The sequence below is a fragment of the Callionymus lyra genome, chromosome 1 (genome assembly GCF_982586985.1).
Source record: "Callionymus lyra chromosome 1, fCalLyr1.hap1.1, whole genome shotgun sequence".
NCBI classification, from domain to species: Eukaryota; Metazoa; Chordata; class Actinopteri; order Syngnathiformes; family Callionymidae; genus Callionymus; species Callionymus lyra.
In genome coordinates this window covers 9,693,260-9,712,088 of record NC_141818.1, presented here as the reverse complement: position 1 = coordinate 9,712,088, position 18,829 = coordinate 9,693,260, and the positions used below count along the sequence as shown (strand labels likewise).

At 40.2% G+C, this 18,829-nt stretch overlaps 1 protein-coding gene across 2 annotated transcripts in view; it reads right to left on the bottom strand.

Moving 5' to 3' along the window:
• Positions 1 to 2,058: 2,058 nt before the first annotated feature.
• The window catches only part of ccser1 (coiled-coil serine-rich protein 1), a 112,478-nt gene continuing 95,707 nt past the window's right edge, over positions 2,059 to 18,829 (bottom strand). Inside the window, exon 11 of one of the 2 annotated variants that reach the window (XM_087792504.1) lies at positions 2,059 to 10,302. In XM_087792504.1, coding sequence (XP_087648630.1) covers positions 9,559 to 10,302 — 744 coding nt within the window. In that variant the 3' untranslated portion in view covers positions 2,059 to 9,558. The remainder of the gene's footprint in view (positions 10,303 to 18,829) is intronic. The other variant, XM_087792512.1, reaches the window with a different exon arrangement.

The window sequence follows — 18,829 nt, the reverse complement described above, 5'->3', positions numbered from 1 at the left end:
ATATAATCTTTAACCATTTATAACACGTAAAACACACTTTTAATCTGGTAATATTACATAATAAATACAACTTTAATCTCATATATGAAGTAATATATCATCTTTAACATTTTATAACATGTAACACACACTTAATCTGGTAATAATACATAATAAATACAACTTTAATCTCATATATAGAGTAATATATCATCTTTAACCTTTTATAACATGTAACAAACACTTATAATCTGGTAATATTACATAATAAAACAACTTTAATCTCATATATAAAGTAATAAATCATCTTTAACCTTTAATAACACGTAAAACACACTTTTAATCTGGTAATAATACATAATAAAACAACTTTAATCTCATATATAAAGTAATATATCATCTTTAACCTTTCATAACATGTAACAAACACTTTTAATCTGGTAATAATACATAATAAAACAACTTTAATCTCATATATAGAGTAATAAATCATCTTTAACACATGTTAAGAAACAGTGCGCGTGGAACATTTATTATTAACCAAAGGTTTCAGATGAGATGAGAAGCCAAACGACAACTTTTTTTCCCCTCAAACCCCCCGTCATGGAACCCAGAAGCGCAGAACGAGGCTCGTGATGTCTTTGTGTCGCGAGGCTCCGGGGCGGTTTGTTCACTAATGCGCTGACGTGTCGTCAAATCAATTAGAAACACTGTGGAATCAGAAGTGCGTTAATAGCGTGAGTGTGTTTACGTGTAAACATGTCTGCTGGTTGAGAGCCTCGGCGGTCCAGAGACGCTCAGGTTTCTCCCGCAGGGGTAAACAGTCACATCCCACCCACTCGCACACAAACTCATCTCAACGTGATTGATTTTACCCAAAAAACTGCTGCTGTACTCGCCGTCGCTGCCAAACCCAGCAAATGTGAGCGTTTTGCGGATGATGTCAGTCGAGGTAAGACGACAAACTTCTGCCAGACGTTCGGTCGTGTAGCGACCAGAGATTATTATGGCCTTCATCGATTTATGTTCTCTTGCAAAGCAGACGCTCCTGAGAGCAGAGACGGTGAGAAGATAAGAAGTGTTGACATGAAGTGAGTTCAGACAAGAGGCCGAAGTCAAAACCTGGGAATCATTTGTGGTGAAAAGCGAAGGTGAAAGTGAGGGAAGCTCTGAAGAGGATCAAGAGTTGAGTGCTCTGGTGGAGGTTTGAAGAGAGTGAGCTTCTTAAAGTGATGAGGTTTCATGAAAATGACGATATTTTAAAAGCTCACTAGGTGGCGCTCTCAGTATTATTTGGAATTAGTTTCTTCAGGTTAAAGGTTATAAGATTTAGAAACATTTTTCAACATCAGGAACTAAAAAAACAGGAATTTTGGGGAGAAAACAAAGTATATATTTTTTTTAAAACAGGAATTGTGTTAAAACAAAACAATAAAGAATTAAAATAGTAATTTTGTTAAAAAAAACAAAACAATAAAAAAGAAAAAAGGGAATTAAAAAAAGAAACAATTTCTATGAAAACAAAATGAGAATTTTGTAAAAACAAAACAATAATAAAAAAAAAAACGGTAATTTTGGAAAAGCGAAACAGTAATTAAAAACAAAGCAACAGTAATTTAAAAAAAATTAAAACAAAAAAAAATGGGGATATTTGTAAAAACAAAACAGTAATTTTATAGAAACAAAACAGGAATTTTGTAAAAACTAAACAATAAAAAATACGGAAATTTTGTAAAACCAAAACAGGAATTTTGTAAAAATGAAGCAATAATTGTAAAAATAATGGTAATTTTGTAAAAAAAAAAAAGAAGAAAACAATACTTTTGTAAAAACATAAAAATAATTTTGTAAAAATCTAAAAATAATTTTGCAAAAACAGTTTTTTTACGTGGTGAAGTGAAAAACATAGACGACGCATCCCTTTGTCGCACTAAGCATTATGTAGCAGAGAGCGCCATCTATCGTACTCTGTTCATTCAGTTGATTCATGATAAAAGCTTCAACAGTTGCAGTGCATTATGGGGGTGAGAGGATCTAGAACAACAGACATCCATAAATGCTACAACAAAAGTTACGAGTCGGAATCAATAAATGCTCAAGAATGAAACAAAATGTTTACAATATTTTTATTTAGTCATATTAAATACTAGCAACAATGTGGGGGCAGCGAACAAAAATAATTTCCTAAAATTCATCATTCAACAAAGAACAGCAAAAAAATAAAATAAAAAATATAACAAAATATACAGCTTTTCTTCTTTTTTTTTTAAATTGACCAGAACTCTCACATTTGTTGGTCAAAAATTCCAAAATATTCGTGATTTACATAATCCTGAATCAGAAAGCAGCTTCAAGACACAAACAAATGGTGGATAATCCACGGTGCAAATACTATTATGGCCAAAACCCACAAAGTCCAGCGGCTCAAAGCAAACAGGAAGCAGAGAAAAGTGCAGAAACACAGAAGAAAATACATATGTGAGATAAAAAAAAGAAAACAAGCTTGACTTTCTTGCGTGATCGTAGCCTGAAGTACTTTGGTAGCAGCTCAGAGTTTCCACGCAGGTTTAAGCATCTTCCCCGTCAGCTACTTCCAAGTATAAAACCGTTGAAGATTCATTATTTTATGTACAAATACAGAAGAAAATCCAGTGTTTCCTAAAACAAATGTGCACGATGAACGATTATTCAGTGACGACCACGATACAGTGAATTTCAACAGAGCAACAATAAAATCAAAGGGAATAAAAACAACCAAATAAGGCAGAAATGTTTGAAAATGTGTTGTCAAAGTTATATTTTCCAAATTACAACTTAGACCAGCCCTGAGTCGTTTCTTTACCCAAAACGGTGTTTAGGTTTCGACTAATCGGCTGCAGTTTCTTATTCTGCACATGTTGTTGAAGTTTATTAACTTCATTTAAGAACGATGAGTCGATGAAGCTTCGTGAAGCCTCATGCTCATTTCCAGAGCCCTACAGGTGGCGCTCTCACTCGTTTAAAGTATCCATCAGCGGGTGTCATTTAGTGGTCTCTGAAAATAAGAACCGCTTCATGAAGCTTCAGCGACACATCACGACACACTTGGAGGGATTTCGGTTTCGTGACGTCAACCCAAAAAAACAACTTCAGGAAATGAAGGGAATTTTAAAAGTTATTGTGTCCCACCTAAAAGGGAAAAAAACACTCTGGATGAGGAACATTATGGAATGCTTAACTAAGAGTTCACTGTGTGGTACAAATGTTGCAGAACATAATGGTTAAGTTTATAGGCCTAGAAAAAAAACGTAGTTAAAGTAATAATTGTTCTAGGGTTAAGTACGGTATGAAGTAGATGTTCTGGATACTCTAAAGAAGTGTGATCAACAACATCTCTCAAACGTCTAAATGGTAAATGGGCCAAGTTCTTTTTTAAGTAGTCCGTCCTACAGCTGCGACTCTGTCACCACCGGCCTGTTGTCGTACCAACTGTACTCAGCAGATGTAAAAATGACGACCTCATCACCGAGGGAGGCAGTGATGGAGGGACGTGACGACACCTTTAGTCGAGATGAGCGACCGGACTCGGGCGAAAGAAAGTGATTGGATTTGATGGAATGATGAGGTGGGGGGAGGAGTGAGGGGGGGATTATTCTGATATGGAACCTGTAAGGCGTACATTTGCATGATTTAATCTTCCAAGTAACGAACGTTTCTGGTGTTTCGATCGTGAAGACGACGCCTGAAGAGTTAGGATTACAGAGCAAATGTCGTCTTGACTTTGTTATTTCTCTTGTGCAGCATCATTTTAACTTAAATTATCTCAAATCTTGTCATTCCTAACATTTCTTTTTTCATAAATAAACTACAGTTCTCTACCAATTTTTCAAGAATAATCCTTTCAGCACTCAGGTTTCCTAATGAAAAGTATTATTATTCGCTGTATCTGTTGATATTTACCTTAACTTAAGATATGGTTCGACAGCAAAGGCTTCAAATGACTCTCGATACTACGAGTCAAACTCAAGGAACCCTTGGGGCCAAATCCCGGAGTCATTTTATGTGGTCCGTCGTATGATTGGATAAAATCAAAGTTGATTAACATTCATATTGATATGTTTGACTTATAGAGATAATTGAGTTTAAGATAAGATAAGGAACCTGTATCGTCTATGTCAACAACTACACCAGCACCTTCAGTAAGAGTTGAACTCAAGTGGAATGCTGGGAATTCTATGGGAGCGATAGAAGAACAGAAGGGTAATAAGGATGGATTAAGCCTCAAACAATGAAAAGAAAATATCGCAATTAACTTCCTGTTTGGTAAATACACTTTTTTTTCTTATATTGTTTCAAGATTTGCCTTCAAAATCCCTGTTCTACTCGTTTGAAAGTGAATCTTCAGAACGACATCACACCATGAAATCCAACCAATTCGAAAGTCCAACAAAAACTCGACATCATAATGTAAAATTTCAATCTAGAACCTTCAACTAAATGTGTTGCTTGGTTTTTACAGTTTTCGAAGAAAGAAAAGTGAAAACACAACATGTGTTCTCATGTCAGTTGACAGGTTGTCGTGACTTTCAAGATAACAAGGGGATGGGGGGGGCGGCAGTGAAAGCAGAGTGATGTGCGATACTTTGAAATGATGGAGCGACGTGTCGTACTGATGATCAGTCCCAGATGTTTTCAGACGTCGCCGTCGCTCCAGGAAAAATGTCAAGGTTTTCCCCACATTAACATAAATATCGACTGGATGAACGCAGAAAGTAGGATAAAGAACGAAGCTTTAGACAGTTATCGCGGTGATGGACGCACTCGGACGAGGTCAGGGAGGAGTCAGGAGTCTCCGTGGACCATGAGGTCCGCTGATGATATAGTGATTTGTGGAGAGAGTGAAGAGGTGCGAGATGAAGGGAAGAGAAGAAAGAATATGTGCGAATAAAAGCAAAGACAAAGGATGTGTGTGCATCAAACCAAACATCAGTTCCTAGTTTCTACCGTCAAAAGTACCGTCAAAAGTACTAGCTCTGCAGAGTTTTCGCTCTTCATCTAATGTTGAAGTACGAAAAAAAAAAACTCCAGATGGAGAGGTAAGATTTCCTTTCTTATATTTGTTGATTAATATTACACTACACATTGTGATTGGAAATCAAATTAACGAACCACAGGTTTTTACATGTTGTTCATTGCTTGTATTTCAAAGCACTGCTTGATTTTCATCTGATTTTCGGAATGCAGATAATGAGAGGATGAAACTCTAATCTTTGTTTGCTTAATTTAACAGCATCTGTTCCGTTTTCCCAGTGTCTTAACTTTGTTCCCGTCTCTCGGGTAATAAATAACTTGCGCTGGAGTATAAAGATGCAACCGATACAGCTCTCGCCTCAGAGTGAAAATGGGACATTCAATGAGAAGGTTCTGTATTAAACTCTCCATGCAAGTAAAATTGTTGTGACCAGTTCTGATCTCTGATGTCTCTTTAGGTCCAAGTACCTTAAAACGGATTCCTAATCTGACACGATACTACAGATTAAAAAATATATATATACTTGAATATGTCACATTGCCCATATTGTATGGCAACAGTTTTCCCACTTCTAGGTGGGCTTCAAATGTAAATGACATTGGGTTTGGTGGAAATGCAACTCAACTGAAAGGGAATTAAAAAACGGTAAATTAACATCAGTCCTTTATAGTGATGGAGAGAAACTGTGGTGAAGAAGAGAGTGAAACCAGGGTGACACAGATGGAGTCAGAGATGAGGGGGCTGAGGTTCCAAAAGAAAGATAAGACCTTAGAAGAACGAAGAACAAGAAGGATTGACGAGCACAGTTAAGCCAAATGACCTGGAGGAAGAGCGACGTGTCAAAGGTCGAGTTGTTCTTTTGAATCGTACGACGTGTCGCTCCATCATATCCACGAGTCCTGCTTGAATCACATGCTAGTGACGCCTTTGTGGAGCAAAGAGAAGAAAAAAAATCCTTTTTTCAAATATAATTTCTGTCCTAAAAACATTCACAATAACACACATTATCTTCCCAAAAGAGCAGACACGGACCGAACGAACAAATAGAGCAGGAAGAGTTGATTGTACTTCTGCAGTAAAACACCAACATTCAAATTGAAAGTAGTTTCACGTAATAACACACGATGAAAAACTAAAATAAAAAGAATAAAAAGCTCCTCCAATTGTAGATGTCTTCCGGGAAAATAGTCCAGGAAGTTACATGTACAAAAACCGCTCACGTATTCAGATATTATCCTCCATGTAAACATGTTTTCGTACGATTCGATCATTGATATTTGTTACGATTCCCTTCATAATAATAAAAAGTCTCTTTCACCTGCAGCGACACAAGAGCAGCAATAACACATAATAACCAAAATAAATAACAATCCACCGCGACAACATTACAACCTTTTTTAAAGAAGCGATTTTTAAGAAAACATATTTTACAAAATTAATGTTGAGATTAAAGTTCAACATGCGAATGACACGAGCCGTTTAAAAATAACATTAAAAAGAGTCGTGATATGTAGATTCAAGATTAAGTCCCTTTGAATAAAAATGATGTTTCTTCAATGATTAGTTTAAGCAGCATATTTTTCTTTAAAGATTAGATGTAATTATGATGATTGTTTTGACACAACACTGGCGCAAACATTTACAAACATGTTTTCGTCGAGTTCAAATGTTCAAAAAGACTCTTTTTTTCCGAGAAAGTTTTCCCGGAGAGAAAACCGCATGCGTCCGAAGGAGCTTCCTGGGCTGGAGAGGGAATGTCGAGGAGATCTTGCTTTTGGCAACGTGAGAATTAAAGCACAACGAGTCGTAGAAAAAACTCTCCTGCAGCACATGTTCTTAATCTGGAGGAAATGAACGACTTTTAATAACATTTTTTTTTCTTTTTTCCCCACAACTCTTGTGCAAATGTGTGGATATGAAAATGTGTGCGGTTGAGTCTCTGTGCACTTTGTATACGTGTGGGTGTAAGCACATCGAAAATGTCAGCATGACAGAATGTGGGAGTACTGACAGACGAGTGAGTGCTTTTTTTATATATATATATATACCCTCAGTCTGATGAGTGTGTGTGTGTGTGTCGGTGTGTGTACATCCTCTCTAGCTGTAAAAACACATTAGTAAAAATAGAAAGCAATGCTTTTAAAAAATCCTTTCTACCCTCTTTCAAACACAAAGCAGGATGACATGTGTGTTATCTGCTTTTTTTTTTAAGGTTTAAAACGAACATTTAGGAAAGAGTGAGGAGTAAATGTTAATTGTCCGACCCGTGGTGACCTCCGACCTCCCCGAGCTACATTTGGAGTTGTAAGGGATGAAGGAACATGAGTAAACGACACATCGAAGCATTTTACTCTAAAAGGTGGCTGGGAGTCATTTGGCAGATCCGGGGAAGTGGAGTGTTTGTTTTTTTTGTAAAGCTAAGATGTCAAAATGGGAATTAATCATGAAGTCAGAATGTTAGAAATTGTTACACAAAAACAAACTGTCTGGAGATATGATGACAGTTACTCTATTCATTCTTATCACTTAAAACATAAAACATATGGATATCTCTTTTTTTCCAATTTTAATCAGCGAGGCTCCTTAGTATTACTGAGATGCTCCGTAGTATTACTCCACAAGGCTCTGTAGTATTACTCCGCAAGGCTCCTTAGTATTACTCCGTAAGACTCCCTAGTAATACTCTGTGAGGCTCTGTAGTACTTCTCCACAGGGCTCCCTACTATTAATCCACGGGGTTCCCTAGTAACTCTGCAAGTATCTGTAGCATTACTCTGTGAGGCTCCCTAGCATTACTCCACGAGGCTCCGTAGTAATGCTCAAAGAGGCTCAGTAGCAATACTCCGCGAGGCTCCCTAGTATTACCCGGCTAGTATTTATCCACAAGGCTCCGTAGTATTAATCCACGAGGCTCCGTAGTAATACACAATGAGGTTACGTAGCAATACTCCTCAAGGCTCCCTAGTATTACTCCATGAGGCTGTCTTGTATTTCTCCGTGAGGCTCCCTAGTTTTAGTCCGCGAGGCTCCGAGTATTTCTCTGCGAGGCTCCTTAGTATTTCTCCGCGAGGCTCCGTATTAATACTCCACAAGGCTCAGTAGTATTACTTCAAGAGGCTACGTAGTATTAATCAACGAGGCTCCGTAGCAATACTCCGCGAGGCTCCCTAGTATTACTCCGCGAGGCTCCCTAGTCTTACTCAGCGAGGCTCCCTAGTCTTACTCCGCGAGGCTCCCTAGTATTACTCCGCGAGGCTCCCTAGTATTACTCCGCGAGGCTTCCTAGTATTACTCCGCGAGGCTTCCTAGTATTACTCCGCGAGGCTCCCTAGTCTTACTCCGCGAGGCTCCCTAGTCTTACTCCGCGAGGCTCCCTAGTCTTACTCCGCGAGGCTTCCTAGTATTACTCAGCGAGGCTCCCTAGTCTTACTCAGCGAGGCTCCCTAGTCTTACTCCGCGAGGCTTCCTAGTCTTACTCTGCGAGGCTTCCTAGTATTACTCCGCGAGGCTCCCTAGTCTTACTCCGCGAGGCTTCCTAGTCTTACTCCGCGAGGCTCCCTAGTATTACTCCGCGAGGCTTCCTAGTATTACTCCGCGAGGCTTCATAGTCTTACTCCGCGAGGCTTCCTAGTATTACTCCGCGAGGCTTCCTAGTATTACTCCGCGAGGCTTCCTAGTATTACTCAGCGAGGCTCCCTAGTATTACTCCGCGAGGCTCCCTAGAATTACTCCGCGAGGCTTCCTAGTATTACTCCGCGAGGCTCCCTAGTATTACTCCGCGAGGCTTCCTAGAATTACTCCGCGAGGCTCCCTAGTATTACTCCGCGAGGCTCCCTAGTATTACTCCGCGAGGCTCTGTGGTAACACCCCAGAAAATGTAACTTTTCTAAATGAGTGTTTCTCTGAGCATTTGTTCGCAGCGAGACTGACTCTCAACACAACATCCTGAGCACAACACTGGAGATGAATTACACATCGTGACTCCAACCGGCCATCATCAGTGACACCTCCCTCCACACTTAGCTTTTGATGACGGTTGAAATTTGTTACGGGAGGTTAAGTGAGGTCACTGCAGCAGGAGTGAAGCCACGATGATTTAAAAGAGCAGGAATAATAATTGAAAAAAAAAGAACAAGCCTCGGTGTCGTCGCCTGCTAACCGAGGACACTAGTGTTCTCAGTGTCGTGCGAAAGCAAAGGTGCGCGTCCTCGTGTGAGGCTATTTTTAGCGGCGCTTCGCTCCGATGACACATGTGAAAGTGTTTGTTATGTGAGCGAGAACGTTCCGCTGGCGGCTAAATGTTCGCTGAAATCAGCAAAGATTTGGTAAAAAGAAAAATCAAAGGTCGTCCGAGTCCCTTTATATCTTTTAAGTAGAAATATATCATCTAATCTTCGCCAGCAGTCAGAGCTTCTCCTGAGATTTGTTGGGAGATGGAAAAGGATTTTCTAAAGCATTGCTTTCTGTTCGTTGGAACCTTTTTAAAGTGTTTGTCGTGGAGTGTGTGGGAGACAGTGGGGTCATTTCTTTTTTTTTTCACCCCCCAAAAACGTCCCCCCGGCGGCCGCTCAGCTGTCCCTCTGAGTCAGGGCCTGCAGCTCGGCCGTGTGCAGCGAGTGCTGGAGGAAGACGTTTTTACGACTGTAGCTGTGCAGAGATAGAGGGCCTCGGGGCGGCTGGCCGAGACGCCCGGTGAACGGCGAGGAAGAGGAGGAGGCGGAGGAGGACGACGACGCCGAGGAGGGCGTGGGCGGCGGAGGGGAGGCCTGCTCGGACGAGGAGTTGCTGGGAGAAGGACTCCCTCGGAGGCTCGACGAGCCGCTGGCGCCGACGGCTCGGGGGATATGGCTGGTGGTGTGATGGTGGTCCGAGCCCTTCCTCGCGCTGCCACCTCCTCCCAGAGTTAGGGACTCGGAGGAGGAGGACGCTCGCTCGCTCTGCCTGGAGGGCAGGGCCGGGACTCGGCTATGATTAGAAGTCGCCGAGCCGGAACCCGGGCATTGATTTGGACACGGGCCCTTAAGTGGAGCTTGAGCGGGACGGGTTGATGAAGGTTGGGACGACACTGCGGAGGAGACGGGGGTCGGTGCCAACTTGGGTGCCAGGGATTCTTGGCACGGGCCGGGCTCCCGGAAAGCGCGCTGCTCGGACACATGTGGACGGTTGTTCTGCTGCTGGTTAGAGGGGTCCCCTACGAGCGCTGCCCCCCCGCCCCGGACCGCTCTTCGGTCCCTTGGGGGCAGAATGTTGCTGCTGCTGATGCTGCTGCTGCTGCTGCTGCCGAGCCCGGACCACCGGCCTGGAGGGTTGGACTGATGGGAACACAGAGAAAAATATCATCTTAACAAGGAGATACTCAGTTAACTAGTTAACAGTGTATCATCAATATTTTTTAGGATGAAAACTTCTTAACAACAACAAATAAAACACTCAGACAGATAATACGCCAACAGACTTTTTTCGTAAAAGCCTTGAGCAGGAAGTGAAATCATGACCTTGGATGAGTCACGTTGGGTCGTAAACACGACACCAGCAGTGACCACTGGGCCGGCAGGATCCTGGAGTGCTGGTGTAGGAACTTAAAACAACATTTCATCACATGAAGTAGTTTATGATAGTACTGTGGATTATAACGTTAGATATTCTAGTTTTTGTTCACAGTCACCGTGGTTCCTCTCACATCAACGCACAGATGCTAGGAACGAAAACACACCACCAGAATATAACCATCAGAAGAGTTGTGTATTGGAAAGAATCTGGTGATACAATACGTATCCCGGTACAAAATATTTTGATACTGTAGGAACAAAGATATGTGTAGTATTGCCGAGGACTTGACTCTGGTGTCGCAGATTTTACAGACCACGACTCTTGACAAAGTCGTAACTTCCAATCATTTGTGGATTTAGATTGTATTCTGGGAGCGACACACTATATTGTGATTTGTAGCGACAAGAATATTCGTAGTATTGTTGTGTACTTGCTGTGTTGCGGAATTAACAGACGACATGATTCTCGAGAAAGTCGTAAATGCTTTCATTTGTTTTGAAAAAAACAAAACATGTCCAAACATCAGCTTTAAAAGCTGTTAGAGAACAAATGTATCCTCTCGTCCTCAGTTATGTCTGAATCTCATTGCTCCTTTAGCTGCAGTGGACGTGACGAGTGCTGCCATCTGGCGGCCGGGAGTTTATTTGCAACACAAAAATGAAACGTTGTGAATATTTAGATGTTAATTGTAAATATATAGATACACAAAATATACAAATATCCAATTCTATGCACAATTTATTGAAGTATAAAAATGTAAAAGTGTACTGTTGTAAAAAATTATATATTGATATAAAGTTGTTGAGTATCAAAACAGTATCATGAATAAACAAATAACGATATAAAGTGTATTGATATATTCTACATTTCCAGGTGGAAAAATAACAAAATTTCAAATCCTAAACCACAGCATTAATAACGGTTCCAATCCAATCCCAATATTGCGTTTTTACTTAAAGGTTTTCGACTTTCTCGTCTCCGTCCATAATGAGTCTTCAAGTGCTCATGACTGTAGTCTCCAAAACCATGTTAAATTCTCCCCAAAGCCCTGGACACGCTCGCTCTCGCATGAGCCCAGAGTCGCTGCCTCAGTAGCACGTGAACGTGGGCAGATGGACGCGAGACGTACGACAATCTCCTCGGTGCTGCTTCTCAGACAGACATATGTCGCTGCACATGTAAACAAATTAACAGCCATATGTGAACGTTCCTAAAAGATTCACCAGCTTGTTAGGCTTTATTTTAACTCGGCTAATTAGACGGGAGTCGTTCTGTGCACTTCTTCAGGGCTCACCTGAAACTCGGATGATAAGATTGTTGTTGTTTGTTTGCACGGCTTATTTATATTCCTTCATTTTGAAGTACATGTGTAATCGTGCATCTCAATTATCTCTATGTGTTTTCCTCCTATATCAAATTTCCTCCAAAAACTCTTGGATAACTTCTGTTCCTTATCTTAAAACAGGTCTGTGCGGTCTGTCACGATATCAACACCAACATTACTCTACTTTAATTTGAGGCCAACCATCTGGCGAGCCACATAAAATAACAAAAAATCCTAAAAACGGATAACTAAAAATTATCGAAGTATGTATTACTAGGACTAAGGCAGGGGTCCCCAGACTTTCTCCTGTGAGGGCCACAATATATTTTCTTCTCTGATGGGGGGGCCGGGGTCAGTTTGTCACAGAAAAAGTAAAAATGTATAGTTTTCCAAATAACCACAAATGACCACAAATAACCAAATAACCCTCTCTGGGTTCTTCACAGAAATAAGTAGGGAAATGCAAAGAAAAATAGGTAGGTATAGAATATACCACAAAAAATACTTTTGTCTCTAGTTCAACACTGCAAAAAAAATGACCAAAAAGCGTTTCGTTCAACTGAGAAAAATCTCTAAACTGAGAAAAACCGTGTCACAACACAATCTGGAGCTTGTAATCCATGCATTTGTTTCTTCTCGTTCAGATTATTGTAACAGGATATTTTAGTGTCCAAACAAGAAGGATCTGTCTCGCCTGCAGTTAATACAAAACTCTGCAAGAAAAAAATTCTGAGCCGCTCTTGTGGAAGAACTCACATTTCCCCGATCCTTAAAACTCTTCACTGGCTGCCAGTTTCTTTCATGATCAACTTTAAAATTCTGGTTCTTACTTTAAGATCTATTCATGGTCAGACTCCTCCTTACATCAGTGATCTGATCCAACCTTACACGCCAACTCGGGCTCTGAGGTCTGTGGATCAGAATCTACTGAAGGCTCCGGAACACGCTTCAGGACCAGAGGAGAGAAAAATTTGTGGCTATTTTTAACTGTGTATTGTTTTTGATTGTTCACACACTTTGTGACCGTGGTCTAGAAATGCACTTTGCAAATAACCTTAACTTACTAACTTACCATTGAGCTACTTTAAAAATAATTTACCACCTTGAAATGGATGCTCCTATATTTAAGTCACTCTCTGTATTTGAAAATAATAAATAGGGGCTGTAGTTTGGGGACGGCTGGCATAAGGGCTGCATTGATACGGACACAAAAAAACTCTGGTTTAATGGTTGGCTCTTCAAAGTCTGCCAAGTTCCAACTCCCGATTTATGAGTTAACTCTGCTGGACCATGTTGACGTCGCCGGTCGAGGACGCGGCGTGAACCTGACATTTTCTCAAAAAGCGACTCAAAAGGACAGGACACGCGGGAACGCGAGCGAGAAAAAAGGAAAAAGCGGGCGGACGGGCCGACGGAACCGACGGCACCAGGACGTCTTCCATGTGTGTGTTGGCTATAGATTGTTAATTGGGTGACATTTGGAGAAGGAGCTCTCTGGGCACCTGCAGCTTGTTCTAATTGTCTCCAAACCGACCGGAACCCTGATCACCAAAGAACAGACCCGCATGCACAGACGCTCACTCGCGAGGAGAGCGGAACAATGTAACATGTGCATGTGTGGAGATACGGCCCTGAGGTGTGTTTAAAAAAAAGAAAAAAAGCGAGACGCCTACTCTGTCAGGAACACACAAGCTGCATCAGCGACACACACACACACAGACGCACAGTCAATGGGGAAGATGGCAGAATACGAGGCCACCTGTTCCCTTCACACTTGGATGCAACTCCTTATGCAACATCTCTCTCATCACTGTCCTCCTTCCCCCTTATCTTCTCGCTCTCTTATCTGCCGTCTTACTCTTGCCTCCGTATCGCAGCATCTCCACTGTACCCCTCTTTACGATGCACTCAAATACTGTAACAAAGAAATCAGTTCAGCGGTTCAACGCAATGGTTGGTTTTGTAAACCAAAATGAAACATCATTTTTAGAGGTTTTAAAACTTGAAAAGCATTTATCTGAGCACACGAGTCGATCACAGGGCTGTTAAACAACCATCTACCAAACTTAATTGGAGGCTCTATCATTCTTTATTATCTCGGTTTGTCTTCTTTTACTAAACGTGTCAATCAGCTTTATTCTTGTTTTTAATCTCTGTATCAATTTTCGACATCCATGAACCATGTTCCTTATCTTATCTTAAACACTGGTAACTTTATAGGTCACAACAGCAACAATATTGTAAGTTACTAAGTAAAGGTTATTTGTAGACCAGGGTCACACAGTGCTTGAACAATCACAAACAATACACAGTTAAAACTAGATACTATAAAAGATAAAACACATCAAACAGGAGTTCCAGAAAATCAAGAAAAAGTCTGCACGAATAAAAATGTCTTAAGATGTTTCTTGAAGGAGTCAGTAGATCATCAAACACAGAGAAAGATCGTTCCAAAGCTTAGGAGCAACACCTCTAGGATAAAGGAGTTGGTCGAGCCAGAGTCGGCCTTGTGTTGTGACACATGTGCGTTGGAAGGGTCACCATCTTTATTTTATACCTACTAGGTGTAGGATGAATAACTTTTGAATGTAATTAAATGACATGTTTCTGGATGCATGTTAAGAATGGAAGGGGGACGAGGAGGGAGTTCCATCTGGATTGAAAAAGGTTTTAAAGGTTTTCCCATAAGCGAATCCATTTCTTGAATCATAAATCCATCAGTGAGATCCTTTGACATTTGTATTGACATTTCAATTCAGCAAGAACGTTTGTTCCAGAGGCTTCTGTTGATCTTAAAGTCAATCAATAAGAAAAAAATCACAAGATACCATTGACCGTACGTCCTTAAACCAAGAGGTGTCACTGAATATGATTGACATATGAAGTATATTTTCATTTAGTATTGCAGCATATAAACAAACAAACAACTCTGAATGTTAAAGTCATATCAGGAAAAATAAAAAAGAGACTAGTCTGAGCCAGAAATGCAAACGAAATTTCGTTCTGTGTACACTTTGTACATCTAGAATGACAACAATGGATGTCTAAGTCTAAGTCTAAGAATGAAGAAAAAGTCGGATCCGATTTTCCATTTTTTCTGTTCAGTTTAAAAGATTGTGAAAACACCAAGTAATTCCAAACTACTCTTAGGTTCATTAAATCAAGTTAAATCCCAACTGACATTGGGGTCAACAGATGCTTGCTAAATTGGACATTTGTGTAGTTGTTTTTGTTTAAATTGGGATTTGTTTTCCTAAATTGTTGATGTTTTTCTATACCAAAAATAATCAGTTCCCTCCCGCCGTCATAATTAATGATATTTAAATAAAAACATTTAAACAACTGACTTTTTACCGAGACGCTCCGCATGCTAACTAGCAATTAACAATAACAAAATATATATTTCAACAAAATAGTCAAGAAGAAGCATAGTTTTTTCATAGATTTTCAATCTTCCAATCGTTTAAATCTGTTACTTAGATAAAACTGGTGTCAAGGGGTCAAAAACATAAGAATAAGCATTTTTCGAAGTCTTCTTGTTTCTTGTTCGTGTCTATATTCTGTCAGTTTGGTAAAAAAAATAAAGAATCTTCCTTCAGAAGAGTGACGATGGGCTGAAGCCAATCTGAGCTGACACGGTGCACGCTCGCCAGCATCTGTGTTTGTGTCTGCAACTATGTTTGCAATTTAACACTGACTAATCTTGAACGTAACACAATAACACCCTGAGGCTTGTTGCAAATTCAAGGAAAAGTGAGTCGAGATTCGCTGATTCTCAACCCTTTTTCCTGAGGTTGAATATAGTCGGAGTCAGCAGCTGCTGCGCTCGTCCTCTGACCACTGGAAGCCAGAACCCTAACCTTTCCCAGACCTCTGTAGGATTGTCCTTTTTCCAAACAGCGAGATGCTGCAATGACGGCTTTAAAAAAAAAGAAGCTGAATTTATAAATATTTTAAACTCTTGGTCAAAGCTAATAAAATAATAAGCGTTAAAGAAGAAGACTCTGGATACCATGAGGCTGAGAAGAAGAAATAATGTTCCGAAACCGTGGCTCCATATTTCATTTAAACTTTTCAAAGTGAGCCGGTGAAAGTTTCATGTGCTGTGGTAAAGCCTGATGGCTCGTCGGCACAGGAGTCTGAAACATTCACTCCTGATTTGACTCTTTTATGTGTCCGTTTGAACATTTTTTATGGGCTGTTGTATTCGGGAACATTTGCCCGAGCTAACCCTCCTGTATGGGGACGGGAATACGATCTTCATGTTGGAAATTAACATGTTCTGCTCCTTGTCTTTATCAGTGTTGGGAAAGTTTATTTTCTATGTGAACTAGATCAGTTCACCAATTTGAAAATGAACTAGTTCATCAGTTCATCAAATTTTTCAAAAGTTCATCGCTCCAAGAAAGAACTAGTTCACGGTCCTTTGTTTCCCAATATGTTTCTACGAGCTCTTCTTTTTCAAAATAATACATATAACCATCATCAATCATTCTGTTTTAACATCAAAAAGATGGATGGATGGATGGATGAACTATGTGTCATATTTCATTGTCATTATAATAAAAGTACACAGAAATAAAAAATTAACAACGCAGGATTTTTATGTGTTGTTGTTGAATCCAGTAAATAATATAATTAATTAAATAAATGTTAATAAGATGAATAAAATAAGTAACATTAAAGTGGTTGTATAAGAATTCTACAAACGAGTCCGGACATCTAATATGGAACCCTAAAGAACCAGGGTTACATCGGGGCAGTATTTCTGTCTATTCAGTCCACAGTAGCAGTGATGCGTTCAGGGTCCTGACGTGCAGTTTTTTGTTTTTTGAAAGTCGCCGGGCAATCTGTAAATAAATGTAAGTTTTCTCTGTCGACCTTGTCATGAAACTAGTTGGGTGTCGTAGTAGTTGGTTACTGTCTGACAGTCTGATGTCACGATGGGTTGATGATGTTATTCCGTTTGTATCCCTTTAGGTCTCTGTGTCATTTCTTTTGATCTATGCTCTTTATATTCGCACGGGATAAGCAACGTCTGTAAAATAGTCTTTACTTACATTACCTAGAGATACAGATCTAAAAAGGAGCGCAATTAATGAAAGAGAAAGTTAGTGTAACCAAGCGTTCTTTGTTTAGAGAAGATAAAGTGGACAACCGTTTATTTTCTTTCGTTTCTCAACTTGTGCAGACGCTCAACAGCGAGAACGACGCCCTGAACATAAATTAGCCCCAACATTATTCTTACAGAAGAGACACAGTCTTAGTTAGTTAGTCTATTCGTGTGGGAAACAACGAGGCCGGAACTTAGTTTGTAGCTTTGCAGCGTGCACGTCTTCTTCTGGAGCACACCCCCAACAACAACGAACCCAATCTTCTTCCTTTTCAACCCCTTCAAAATAAAACAGCGGAAGTAAATATTAACACAATGCCGAGTGCCTCGAAGTCCGTTCATTCAGAATTACAAACACAGACATTCAGATTCACAAGGGATTAGTATTATCACCCGACGTTTGTGTTTGGTGAATTAAAGTAGGCGATTCGCGGCGGAATTATTACATTACAAATCGCAGACATGGCGCATTCGCACTGGATTACAACTCAGACATTCTCCGTAATTATTACAAATTACCAGGCGTCCCCAGGTAATACTTATCCCGTGCGAATCGGACATAAGTCTGTAGAAATTTGGAAACCTACCAGACGCATATAAATGGAGAATGAAGCGTTCATCTGACAAAATACACTACGTTCAGTTCACGTTCACCCAAAATATGAATGAGTTCATGAACTTTCCTTCAATGAACTGGTTCAGGCACAACACTGCTCTACATACTAATTAGAACGCGTTGCTACGTTGTTAGCGCAGGAAATACAGTCAGAGCTTCGCCGTCTTTAAGTTCGCACTCCCTGAACACCGGTAGACTTTCAATAACTCACCGTGAGCCGCTATTTCTGGCCTGTGTTTCTCTGCATATCAAAGTATGCGGCAACGCTGTGAGGATTTGGACCGGGCTTGGCGCGGATTTACTCCGAGGAAGAGCGGAGTACACGAAGACGCGAATGTAAACAAGGTCCTCTGACAATTAAAGGAGAGCAACTAAAAAATGGTTAAGGTTGGTTTGGAATACAAATTACCATCTTGTTCTCGGCAGCAAGGAAGAGGGGAAAAAAATGACTGCTGGAATTCACAGTTCATTAAAATTGACTAATGAGTTTAATGGGCAGAAACTGAGGCTGGTATTCCCGAAAACTTCTCTTCTGGCTCACTTCAAGGTCTGGCGTTTCCCTCCGTAACGGAGACATTTCTTACATTTGATGTTGACTTTCTTTATCTGAGCCGCAGCCAGACAATATTTACATTAACATAACAGCAGTTTGCCAAAACATCAAACAGTGTGTGGCTGTTGATGGGGCTTCATTAAAGAGCTGAGGGAGTGAGCCTGCACTTTCTAATGGGCTCTAATGGCTGGATAAACACTGCACGACTTGTTGCCGATTCCTTGATCTAATTAAGAAGAGCACGAATTTTGGTTCCAGACAATTTTTTTATACACTTCAGTGATTTAAAAACAACATGAGGGATTCCCCCCCCCCCCCCCCCCCCAACATCGCTAATATAGACGTCCATGTCATGCATATGCCTTCGTGAGGAAAAAAGGAATTTTGGAGGCGAAGAAAAGATACAAAGATCTACATTTCCAACGACTTCCACCATCAAGATAATATTTTTATGAATATTTCTTTATAAGGCATTTTAAATGTTGGTCCACAGAGGATATCATTGCTTCAGAAAAAACACTAGCGACTTCCCTATAAAAAATAGAACAAACAAAAATGCCGTCTTTAGACTTAATATCATTAATTTGTTGTACATATCATGTAAAATATTATTTTCAAGAAAATACCAATATTGAACATTAAAGGAACTGAAATAACTTTGAAAATATGTTGTTATCGTACCA